Source organism: Lycium ferocissimum, chromosome 1 (genome assembly GCF_029784015.1).
Source record: "Lycium ferocissimum isolate CSIRO_LF1 chromosome 1, AGI_CSIRO_Lferr_CH_V1, whole genome shotgun sequence".
Lineage (NCBI taxonomy): Eukaryota > Viridiplantae > Streptophyta > Magnoliopsida > Solanales > Solanaceae > Lycium > Lycium ferocissimum.
The window spans coordinates 69,530,895-69,544,534 of NC_081342.1; the positions used below are offsets into that span (position 1 = coordinate 69,530,895).

A 13,640-nucleotide genomic window follows, 5' to 3' on the forward strand; every position below is an offset into this window, starting at 1 on the left:
TGAGTATTATTGCTAATGAATTAAAGACTAAATATGGATTATTCATATGTTGGAAAATGATTTTGACAATAAATTACTTAACAAAACTTACATAAATAGTTACCTTTTATAAGCTCCTACCAATATATAGCTACGAGTTTGCAATTTACAAACCGTAGCTACCTTTTATGTGGTTTCGGCTGTATTTCTGTGTTTTTAAATACAGTGAAATACATGTATCATAAAAACAGAGTGGAGTAAATCCTTTAAATACATGAAGGAGTTCGATTGTAATTCCGTGTTTTTAAATACAGCGAAATACATGTATCATAAAAATAGAGTGGAGTAAATCCTTTTAATACACGAAGGAGTTGTGCATTTCATTGTATTTATATACTGATAATCCTTTTGTTGGCTGTATTTAAATGTATTCGAGTTTAGATCAGTAAAGTCGCCGCCTGACGTCGCATCAATTGAATGTATTCGACTGTATTTGAATGTATTTACACTCAGAAATTCTCTTATTCGACTGTATTTGAATGTATTTACACTCAAATAAATGAAGAACACACTCGAATCCTTATAAAAATACACTGTATAATAATATTTCGAAATTTCGCTTCACTTCAGATACACAATTTTCTCCTTCGGAATACAGAAATGCAAACGAATACAAAAGAATATACTGTATTTAAACTAAAAAATGAAGAATACAGTCAAATTCGGCTAAAATTCCTCAAAAATACAAAATACTCTGTATTTAAAAATAGAGAATCCAATCAAATCTGATCGGATGTCTGGAGAAAAACAAAATACATTGTATCTATACTAAAAAAAGTGAAGAATACACTCAAATCCGTTTAGATCTGGGAAAAATAAGAAATAAAATACACTCAGATGTAAGAAATACAATCAAATAAAGTCCATTCGGTTGGCCATGGATTCCGCCAAAGATGACGACTCCATCATCGCTGTCGGTACTCAGCCATCCATACATCGCGGCGATTCCGAAACTTCCGGAGTGAAATGCGACAAGTGATGGAGTTTTCCGCTTCGACATTGCGTTAATCACGATGGAGATTGGGGGCTATTCAGGTTTTAGGTTAACTACAGCGACTTTGAAACATTCTGATCCCAGATCTATAGATCTGGTACTTCGTCGGCAAGTTGTGGGAAATAGAAGGATGACCAAACTATGGAAAACAGACTTCGATAGAGCTCCGCCGTGAAGATGACCGGCGGCGATGGAACCAGATATGGCCGAGGAAGAGAGAGGGGTGAGGGAAAGAAAGGGAACGGAGAGAGAGAGAGATGAGGGAGGAGAGAGTGAGGGAGAAATAAACCATAAAACCTAATGTATTTGGTATAGCTATGATAGGTAAATTGAAAAATCAGTATAGCTATTAAAAATAATTAAATTAAAAGGTAGTTATTATCCATAAATAACTCTTAGAGTTAGCTATGACATGTAGTTATTCCTTGATTTATTTAGATATGAAAAGAGTAAATACATTGGAACCCTCCTAAAGTTGACACGTTTTTTCAATAAGACACATAAACTTTGCGGGGGTCCAAATACCCCCCTAAATTAGTTTGAAGTGGAATTAATAGGAAAAAATTTATGGTGGTAGAGGCTCAATCAACAATAGTTGTATGAGGCCATCCTCTTATTTTGACAAGTGTCTTTGTGGGTCCCTTTCCTTGTTTAGCACCCTATGTTCTTTTTTCCCTTCTCTCCAACACTTCTCCTCTTCTCTATTTCATCTTCCTTTTTTGAAAGTCTAGTTTTTCATTTGCTAAAAATCAAATGCGATAAATTGATCAATACTAACCCAAGTTTGATCAATCATTTTCTTTTCAGCGTTTGCTGATATGCCTAAACGACTAAACCTCATAAAGACTCTAATTCTTCGTTTCTTTGTAATTTTTAGACTTTGTAACTTAAGAATTTTAACAAGTATGACACCACTACAAAATTATCAAACCAATTTTATTTATTTGTTTTGAAGTTTGACAGCAACAAGTGAGATTCTACAATACCTATGGTGTGCTTTCACTTCCTCGGGGATAGGCTAGTAATATTTTGGTGAAGCTTTTAGAGAGATTAGAAGAATAACTCAGACCTCTTTTGTTTAAACTTAAATGAAAATTTAATTTAATTATTCAAATTTGTCATTAATCTATTTGTTTTTAGGGTCTGAATCTAAACCATTCAAATCTTAACTGTTAAGTGCGTTTTTGTTTAATTCTATAATCACTTAATGAGTCTGAAATCCTGAATAGATCTATATAAATTAATATATGTAATAATATTTTAATATTGTAAGCGCTTAATTATCTTTCTTCATTTTATAGTTGTTAAATTTTCTCATTGCTTTGGCGTCTATCTAATAATTACTGTTAATTCAAATTTTGTGTTTACCGTTTAAAATTTATCTTTTTGACGTTATTTTGGACTTGTTTCCTTGAGATGTGAAATGGAACTTTCAAAGATCCAATTAACTTTTTTCCCCTATGGTACAAGAATTAATGGGAAAGAAGAGTCAAGCAAGCGGATTTGTGAAAACACAAGATATATAATGGTAGTATTAATACATTTTTTCTGAAATGAAAGGTAGGATTAAAGAAAATCACATTTTTTTTTTGCGACTTTTTTTTTTCTTTTTTTTAAGACTTTTGCAACGAAAGGTAGAAAAATCACAAAAGTCTAAAAAGAAATAAATAAAATTCCTTTGAAAATTTTGCAGTAATGTTATACTTATTAGAATTCTTAATTTACGAAATCTAAAATCACAAAGAAAAGAAGATTAAAAGGCGTTTGGACATAGAAATCAAATATTTTCACTTTATTTGGAATTTTTGAAGTTGGAGTTGAAGATGAAGTTGTGTTTGGTTATAATTTTTGCAAAAAATATTAGTTGTTTGAATGTATTGTGAAAAAAGTGATAGGGGTTTTAGGTGTTTTCAAATTCAAAATTACAATTCAAGCTCTATTTAAAATTTGCATGGCGCGCTTTCAAATAAAATAAAAAGTATTTCCGAAAAAAGAATTAAATAATTCTCAAGGCCAAACGGGTCCCTAGAATCTTTATGAAGTTGCCTTTTAGGCATATTAGGAGTAGCAACCACTGAAAAAAAAAAAAAATATCAATCGTATTTGGGTTAGTATTGATCCATTTATCTTATTTAATTTTTAGCATATGAAAAAGTAGACTATGAAAAAGAGGAGGGAAGATGAAATAGAGGAGGGAGAAAGGAGCTGGAGAGAAAAAGAAAAGAACATAGTGGGCTGACAATGAAAAGGACCCACAAAGACACTTGTCAAAAGAAAAAGGCAGCCTCATACATCTATTGTTGGTTGGACCTCTACCACCATAAAATTTTTCCATCAACTCCCATTTCTATAATAGAAGAAAGAGTGTAGAAAGTAGAATGTAGTGTAATGCACGATTTTCCAATCTTTTAGAGCCCGTTTGGATTGAGCATATACTAAAATGTTCATAGCCTTTATGTTCAAAAAAAAAATGTGCAGTAGCCCAACTTATTTTTTTTCGCTTATGTTCGTTTTCAACTTTATGTGTTCGCTTTTTAGATAAACTAAGTTTAAATGGCCTCAATTATTTTTTTTGAGCTTATTTTAAGACAAAATGATTTTTGCTTTGCCACCAAACACTCAAAAAAAGTCTAAAAACAGCTTTTATGCTCCAACTTATAAGTCAATCCAAACGGGCTCTTAGTCAATTTCTTGATCAGCTTACAGACTTCTTTTGTCTTTGTCAATTTTTTTTTTACGTTTAACAACTAGCTAAACATTATATTCGAATGATGGGTGAGTGTCACTAATAGGTTAGAGTATAATTCATATTATCTTCAATTCTATCATTGACCTCCTTACCTAATAAATTTACTTATTTTAGAAAAAGAATGACGGTTGACTAGTTCTAATTCTGTTTCTCTTAATGATTCGTGATGAATTATTGAAAACAGCCAAGGTAGAGAGTGGAAATTTTTCCATCCAATTTTGTTTTCAAATAATTCATAATGAGATAGCAACGAATCCTGAATATTGCTTGGTTGAAGATATGTGCTTTCTCTATCAGTAATCAAATGAAAAAAAGTAAATTACAATTTTTTCGTATATGCTCGTTTGTTCCTTCTCCTTGGCCAATAACATATATACTGACCCAGAAAGTGAATTTAAGGGATTAATTTCATGAATTGTCACTCAACTTTCATTTTATTATGTCAAAGTTATTGAATAAGTTTTTGTAATGAAAAAATCAATCAATTCTACCTAAATATTGTTGGATGTTGCATCTGTTACCACTATAATTTTCTAGAATAAGTTGTTTAGTTAGTAGAAGAGTCTAATAGTTGACTTAGCAAAATATTCAATTTCTTAGTTTCAGTGAGAATTTAATACTTTAGCTGTAGGAGGAATCTATTAATTTGTTTATGTGTCTATATAAAGACTTATGATTAATAAAATTTATATGAGACAGTTTTTCATTCATATTTTCTACCTTGCTGCTTGCATCTCTCCAAAGTTACTTTTTTTTTGCGAGTAAAAAGTCACTAAACTTTACTTAAGTATTGAAAAAACAGTCACAAGGAGGAAACAAAAGAAACATGTAATTGAGTGATTTTCTTTTGTACAAGAAATTGGAGTGAATTCCCATGATATTTAAGCAAGTTAAACCTTTTTATTATAAAAAATAATTTAATAACTTTGATTTAATAAATAAAAATTGAATGACCATTAATAATATTACCCATTGAATTAAATTGCAAAAAAAAAAAAAGAAAAAAAAAGAAAAGAAGAAGTTGCGAGATTTGTTTCTATCACATAATTCAGACTGGCAAGCATTGAAGTAGCTATCTGCCTATCTCAAGAGTCAAGACAAATACATTTCAATCTCTTTCTTTCTTTGTGTTATCTCGTTCAATTTTTCCTTCTTTTTGTTTTATGCATGATCAATAAAGAAATATAATACTATTATTATTCATAAAAAGACAACATATGATGATTAGCCTTAGGAATTTGAATCTTTTACCACTACACAATATTCTTATAATCAAGTTATATTTTTATGTTAACACATGTTTCATATCACCTAGTTTTAAACATTAGTAACAAGGTTGTCTGAAAAACGCAATAAGATATCGTAGTCAATTTTGGATTACTAGAAAAGTTAGTTTTAATAGGAATTAGTTTTAATAGGAACACATTTCATGTGTCATAGTTCGTATTTTAATTAATTCTTTGAATAGAGGGGTCAGCTCTCGGAATTTGTGATTCCCTAATTATTTATTCAATTTGAGAAAAAGAAGAAAAAAAAGATGAGAAAAACGGCCATTGTTGATTCATAAGCTATGCCTATTGTGGCTTTTTTAAAAGTTGACAACAAGAAAATATTTTTAACTTGCAAATGGCAGTATTTTTTGTACTTGCCTTGTTGAGTTTCCTCTCATTTATGGTTTATTTCATCACAAGGGTTAGTCAATCAATTATGACATGATAGTTATTTATACTAATTTGTACTCCCTCCGGATCAAAATAAGTGTTATCTTAGCAAAAATTACACTAATTAAGAAATCAATAAATACGCTGTGATGTTTACTATACGACCCCTTTTTATTAGATGTTTTTTGAGAAGGGTATAGTTGAAAACACTTGCCAATTTGTGTCTTGAATTTCTAATGTAACACTTTTTTTTTTTTTTGACAAAATTCTTTGCTAAGGTACGTGACACTTTTTTTGGGACGGAAGGGATATCAAATTATTACTGCTTATTATAAAAGTTTAATATGTAATTACCTTAAAGTCAGTAGCCGGACTCCAAGAAAGGGACTATAATCGCTGCCGGGATTAAATATGTCAAGTCGAGTGACAAAAATTCTCTGAAGTTAGTTGAACAGGTTGACAATTGGCAAAAAATGCTAATTAAAGCTACTGATCTAAAGAGTGAGGCTAATACGCAATATTTGATCGTATAAATATTTTTACACTAACCACACAGAGAATTTGAATTCATTAGTCATGCGGTTCCTTTTTCAGTGTGAAAAATGTTACTCCCCTCCGGTTGAAAATAAGTGTCCACTTAGCCTTTTTATTTTGGTTCAAAATAAATGTCCACTTACAAAATCAAGAAGAATTAACTTTATTATTTTTTTAGATTTGCCCTTATTTATTCAAGGCAATAAATAAGCAAAGTCTTATCAATTAAACATTTAGTCAAAATATTTTTTGTAGAAGCTATTATTTTTTAAGGGATGTGAAAAAGATTAAATGGACATTTATTTTGAACAGGAGGATCTTGTAATTAAATCTTATGAGAGCGCATTGATTACACGTTTTTGGTGTATAACAAAGAGTGGGAATTACCATTAAAAAAGAAAAAAAGATAGATATTTATTATTATTAGAAGAATAAGCTCAGTAGAACCCCAACCACCAGCAGTTTTAGACTAAAATAATGTATATAATGTGAATTCAGCTGCTTTTTTTTTTTTTTTTTTTTTGGGTGAGAACTCAAAGCTAGTCTTTTGAAGTTCCATTTCACATTTTCATTGGCTTGCAACTGTAACATTCTTACTTTATATTAAAGATGTAATTAAGCTAACTTTTTATCGCATTTGTAAAGCAAAAAGTATTATAGTTTCTATCAATCAGCCTGATTTTAAAGTTAATCTCTTACTACACATATTTAGTCCGCAGCCAAATTTATATCCAAAATATTAGTCGTTCTTTTTCTCAATGAACTACGTACTATATATATATATATGTGTATATATATATTATTAGTCGTTCTTTTTCTCAATGAACTACGTAATATATATATATATATATATATATGTGTATATATATATATATATATATATATATATATTGTCACTTCATGGATCCATTTATGTGTACTTATTAGAAGAATGTTATGTCAATTCGGGTTTTTCATGTTTAATTAAGAGCGTATAATACAATTGCTTCCTATCGCAATTGTTGTTCAATTTTCTTTTTGTAATTCTAATTTATATATTCACTAGGTTAGTCTGATTGCTCCTTTGCCTGCACTTAGTTTTGGTGTAGCACACAACTATATTTCGATTCATCCTCTATTTTTCAAGGACTTCTCATAATGGGATCTTGAAACCATTTCATATGATGAGAGTAGCCGCCTTGTTGGTGTATTTGGCGTTGCTTTGCTATGCGACATTCATCGTGCTACCATAGAAAAGACTTTATTGTGATGGTGCATGTGCGTGCGAAGATTTCCTACGGGTAAGGTTTTTTGGAATTAATGTTTAGTGTATTTCGAAAACTTCACCTATTTACTAACTATACATTGTCTAACCAAATCCATTTTTCTCTCGATACGTTCCTCTAAAATTTGATTCAAGCGGATTCTTCTCCCAATTAACGAATAGATCTTAACGAGAATTGCGCCCACACATATGAAATTGAACACAATTTTGCAAAGAATTAGCCAACTTATTTCTCGAGAAGAGATGAGAAACATGCTCAATATCGTTTAATTGAATAGTTAGCTACACCCGTTCAATATAGATACGCCAAGTTAAATGAAGGATCAGTGTACCATAATAGACTATTCATTTTTACTAATCTTTGATTAAGTGCTGCTCAAACTATCAAATACAATGGGAATTTAACATTTGCAACTAGGGGTGTACATGGACCGGGTTGGTTCGGATTTTTCAAATACCAAACCAAACCAATTGTATCGGGTTTTTAAATCAATAAACCAAACCAGACCAACAAAAGTCGGGTTTTTCACTCTCGGTTTTTCTCGGATTTTTCGGGTTAGTCGGGTTTTTTCGGGTTTTTTTTTTTGGTTCAATATGAAGCATCTTGTAATAGCATTTGCTTGACCAAAAATAAGCATCTTACCCTTCTATTTCTAATTATGTAAAATGAAAAATGTGTGATGAATTCATTGACTCATTAAATAAAAAATTCATAACAATTGAATCAAATAAGTATAGAACATGCATGTGATGTATAACTATAACAATTAAACAGAATGTAGTAGCAAACAACTTCAACATTGTTCCGTAAAATGAGTTTTAGTTAGCTTTTAAACATTTACTTAAAAAGCCTATCGCTAAATGAACAAAAAGATTATAACTCAAACTTAGCATTAAGAATTAATTATACACCACAAATACTTACAAGGAGGATTATACAAGAGGTGTTTGTTAGAGGTTCCCAGCGGACAACACTCACAAAAAAATTGGATGAGCTGATTTTCTACCCTTAGTCTACCAGTTTTGTTTATTGTTTGAGTTGTTTTGATGTGATAAAGGCTAGTTTTGATTACTGCTAGGCTGTTCTGCCATATTAGTGTTTTGACATTGGACAACAGTAGCTATTTGTAATGAAAAAGTCCCTTTTAATTGCCAAAAAAGAATTAATTATACAATCGGATGTGGTACCAATTCTTAAACGGATTGCATCGAACGAAGCCGACTAATCAACGCTTAAAAGTGATAAAGTTATACACGTATTTATAAATTATATATGTATAAAAATATTTATAAATGGTATATATATAATCGGATCGGTTTGGTCTCGGTTTGACTTTTTTTTAGTTAAAAACCAAACCAAACCTATTATGATCGGGTTTTTATCCAACACCAAACCAAACCAAACAAACCACTACTCGGTTTTTTTAGGGTTTGATTCGGTTTTGGTTTTCGCGCGGTTTGTCGGTTTTCATTGTACAGCCCTATTTGCAACTATAGCGATTAAATGTGAATCATGAACTCCAAAATAGAGTTTTGCCACTAAGTTGTACTCTTTGGTCACCACAAAAGAGTGTGAACAAGCACTTTAAGGACACACTCTTTTTGAACATAATATAATGGGCCACAGGATGGCATCATGATAATATTTAAACAAAGCAAAAGTGATTTTGTCTGACTCAGGATGATGTGGAAGGACTAAGCGAGCTTCATGACTTGGGAAAGACTTCATGAGGTGTGACAAAAAAATATTTGTGACAAAAAAATTTGGGAAGTAGACTTTATGGCTAAAAGAAAGATGAAAAGAAGAAGAAAACCCAATTCCCAAGCACTTAAAAGATTTGGCCTAGTGATGACTGAAAATGCTTGGTGATTTTTCCTCATCTATCTAAATCTCGAAAACAAAGTTACTTGTTATTGTGATACTGTAGGGCCCCATACCTATGCTGATAGATACTCTACTAGAAACATAGGTTTTTTCCACCGACATTCAGTGAAAAATTTATACTATAAAACATGATTTTCCCACTTCATTCCCACCGAACCAGCTCACCGGGGAAAAGCAGGGTGGGAAAGGTTCCCATTGAAGTATTGGGAAACTTCCTAATTATTTCGTGTAAAAACACTTTTTAAGTTTTTCCCATCGACATTCAGTGGGAAATAGCCACCGAATATTTTTCAATGGGAAATCAGTGGGAAAATAGAGATTTCTTAGTAGTGATAGCATCAAATACTTAAAGAAATAGTCAAGGTGGTCTAGCAGGTACCCGCAAGCCCGATGGTGAACGATAGCATATATCTAGTGAAATAATCAAGGTCACGCAAACTGACTCGGTCGCACATACCTAGTGAAATAATTGAGGTGGTCTAGCAGGTAGGCAGGTACGCCCAGATTTTGATGCCTGTGCCGACGGACAATCATATATCTAGTGAAATAGTTGAGGCGTATGAAAGTTGGCTTGATAGCAGATACCTAGTAAATAGTTGAGTTGGTCAACCATATACTCGCATGCCTGGTACATATGTTGGTGGACAATAGCATATGTCCAGTGAAATAGTCAAGATGCATGCTTGCTACCCCGAAGAGACACCTAGTGAACTAGTCGAGGTGGTCTAGCTGGCACATTGCACCTGTACATTTGCTGTGGATAGTATCGGATAACTAGTAAAATACTCGAGGTGCGCAAGCTGCTCTGAAAAGAACTATAAGCCTACAAAATTCTAACTGTCACTAGTGCTTACTTTGGCGGGAGATAACTGTTTTTAGTGTGAACTGATTTTTTGATTTTGGTGGGGTCATTCTTGATAGAATTTATTGTAGCCTCAAACAAGCTATAGTAACCTTTTGGTGGTTTTTTATTTTAGTTTGGACTATAGGTTTCTCCATAGCCTATAAAAACCAATCAATACTCAAATCTTTTTTTCCCCTACACAAATTTTCTTCTCTTAATAGTCATCAGATTTTGCTACTTTTGAAAAGTTCACAACTTCTTCTGTCATTTTCAAGGTATTTTACAATCTGGGGTTTCAATTTCCACTTGAAACTTACTTTCTTTATCAATTTCCAAGATTTATCACAATTCTTGAGTTGCTAAAAGTTATTATTTTTGGATCTTTCAGATTTTCAATAGGTATTAGGGGCACTTAGTTAAGTGGAAAATTAGTTTTTAAATCCCGTTATTTGAATTTCTCATTTCCGCCTCTGCGTTACCGTAACTATACTAGTTAGTTTCAGATATTTTGATTAGGACTTGAGAAAATTAGTTCATGGCAGGAGCATCATTGCCTCCAGGATTTCGATTTCATCCAACTGATGATGAATTGGTTGGATATTACCTGAAAAGGAAAACTGATGGACTTGAAATTGAGTTGGAAGTTATTCCAGAAATAGACTTGTACAAATTTGATCCATGGGAACTTCCAGGTATATACATTCTTGACATGTATAAGCATTCATTTGTATTGGTTCACACGTATGATAAAATAAATTTCACTTGTATACACTGATGGCATATTTTTTTTTTACACGATCGGATATTTTGCTTTGTCAGAATTAAATTGCCTATTTTCCAAGTCACGGATCCCGCTCTTTATGGATGGTTTGGCTTTTGTTTTCTTTTATGTGACGTGATCGGATAAAAATTCTTTTGTACTGTCAGTATATAGAAGTTAAAACTCTAATAAGAAATTTAACTGAACATTGTTGCAGAACATTTACACGATACCTTAGTCCATATGTCATGTTGTCATGTATGATTTTTTCTTTTTCATTTGATTGGTTTTATTGTTTGGTTGAAAAGCTAATAATAATGAAACTGCAGCTTCATGATACGTTTTAACCGAAAATGTACTGAAAGTTGTTGCTTTATTTTTTAAAATCAAAAGATGGAGTGTTCTGTGGGGCATCTCTTTTTTTCATACTTGAAAGTTAATTATTATCTAAAGATGAAGAGCATGTCTAAAGCATTATTAGTTTCTCATTATGATTGATTCATGATTGCTTACGTGGATTCAGAACTCGGGATTCTGACATCATGAAGAGCTAAATTCAGGATTTAAACTTGATCGGTTCAACCTTTAAGATTCTTAACACTAAACTCATTATAGATTTGAAATTATGAGTTCAAAACTAGATATTCTTTTTTGAATTTCTAGTAGTTTTTCACTTATATATCTGTGTTTTGTGATGAACTTACAGAACACAGGCTTTATCCAACTCTGACGACATGTCCTCAAAAATTGCTTATCTGAAATTGGAACTGGGATTTTGGCATCATGTAAAGGCAAATTTAGGATTTAAACTTGATTTATTCGACGTTTATGATTCTTAACACTAAACTCATACTCCACCCGTCCCAATTTATGTGATATAGTTTGACTGGGCACGGAGTTTAAGAAATAAAGGAAAACTTTTGAATCTGCTGGTCTAAAATAAGCCAAAGATATTTGTGTGATCATAGATCATCTCGTCAAGCATAAAAGGTAAAATTTAAAGTTAAATAGTGGCCAAATAAGGAAATGTATCATTTTTTTTGGGAAGAAAAGTGTATCGCATAAATTGGGACAGAGGGAGTAATAAATTTGAAATTATGCGTTCAGAATTATTTAATTATTATTATTATTATTATTATTATTTTTTTTTTTTTTTGAATTTTTAGTAGTTTTGGTAGTTTTTCACATATATATCTATGTTTCATGTAGAAAATACTGCATTCAGTTGGACCTAGGTTCTATCGCCCTCTGACATCATGTCCTTACAAATGTAGAGAAATCGTTCCTTCCAAAGCGCGACATGGAGTGGTTCTTCTTCTGCTCTCGGGACAAGAAGTACCCGAATGGCTCACGAACCAATCGAGCCACTAAGGCCGGATACTGGAAAGCAACCGGGAAAGATAGGAAGGTTACCTGTCATGATCAGCCTGAAGTTGTTGGATATCGAAAGACATTAGTCTTCTATAGTGGACGAGCTCCCCAAGGGGATAGAACAGATTGGGTAATGCACGAGTATCGTCTATGTGATGATGTTTCACAAGCCTCTCCGAATTTCCAGGTTTGATTCACCAAAGTCATCAATGTTTTTCTTTAATTTAGTAAATGCATGAGTTCAAGAAGTTGACCATATTCTGCAATTTGAATATGTTTAGGGGCCTTTCGCTCTCTGTCGTGTCATCAAGAGAAACGATAACTCGCTAAAAACAAGTGACGTTTTTGTAGCAATCTCGAACGAGCTTGTTGTTCCAACTGCTGATACGGCAACTCAAACGACGCACACGTGCAACGATAGCAACTATTCGATTCCGATTACTTCTCCTTATAATACATCACATGATATGATTCTTGATTCTTCAAAGGTATTGAAATGTTCCATTTTTTTTTTCTCTGTATTCAAGTCTGGTTTTTTCTTTGAACTTTGTACTGATTTTGGTGGGTTCGTGTAGGAATGTTTTCGAGGCCAGAGTGCATGTGGAGATGTTCCGCACCATGAGTTCCCAAACGTAGCATCGTGGCAACCAAATGATCTAATTGAGATCACTTCAAGATCAACTTTCCCAAACTTTAGAGGGAACGTTGAACGTTCTGGTGATCTCAGTAGCTATGGCTGTGTATCTCCCTACTCGGTTCATGGAACCTACACGGGGATTTACGATAATAGTACTATGTCATATGAAGGTTATGGCCAAAATCAACTCCTTCAGAAAAAACATATCTTTTTCTGATAAATGAAAGGGAAAAACTAATATAAGCCTTTTTCTATCTTTATTGCAGGGTGTGAAGGTTGGAATCAAGCTAATTTGGGAGATTTTAATGGTTTATGGTCGCACGAAGATAACTTTCAGTAACTGAATCATCAACGCGATTCAGTCAGGTTTAAGAAACTCTATTGTTATACGAGACGACAGATTTTTTATATGTTCGTCTCGAAGGCTGCCATTCAATTACAACAACTCAAGTTTATTAGTTTCGCGAGTGCAATTCTAGCTAGTACATTTGACACTGTTGTCGTTATTGTATGAGATAACTAGCGATGATCCTATTTAACGATCGATCAAACATTCTCTTTCTGATCAATTTTAATGTATGGAATACCAAGCATCAAATGTAGCAAAATATTCAGCAGTGAACTATATGATCCAATGGTTTTGACTACATTAAGCAATTTAGAAATATGTTGCTCAGACTCTCCAAAATGTCGACAGGTGCATGTCGGATCCTCCAAAAGTATTGCATTTGTGGAGGATCCAAGACGGGTGTGGCAGCATGTCAGAGAGTTCGAGCAACATAGGTTCAAAATATCATAATGATTCATTCAATGTTGAAATGCATATGTTTTAAGTAAACTTGTTGTACCTATTGTGAAATTTCTACTTATTATCAGCAACGTTTCTTAATTAGCAATTATTT

The 13,640-nt window shown here is 32.5% G+C and overlaps 1 protein-coding gene across 1 annotated transcript in view; it reads left to right on the forward strand.

The window, feature by feature from the left end:
• The first annotated feature begins 10,190 nt into the window (after positions 1-10,190).
• Positions 10,191-13,640, forward strand: part of LOC132030986 (NAC domain-containing protein 71-like) — a 3,459-nt gene continuing 9 nt past the window's right edge. Inside the window, exons 1-5 of the mRNA XM_059420805.1 lie at positions 10,191-10,662; positions 12,005-12,288; positions 12,383-12,589; positions 12,677-12,908; positions 13,005-13,640. The exon at positions 13,005-13,640 is cut by the window's right edge and continues 9 nt beyond it. Of these exons, the coding sequence (XP_059276788.1) occupies positions 10,506-10,662; positions 12,005-12,288; positions 12,383-12,589; positions 12,677-12,908; positions 13,005-13,078 (954 nt within the window). The 5' untranslated portion in view covers positions 10,191-10,505 and the 3' untranslated portion in view covers positions 13,079-13,640. The remainder of the gene's footprint in view (positions 10,663-12,004; positions 12,289-12,382; positions 12,590-12,676; positions 12,909-13,004) is intronic.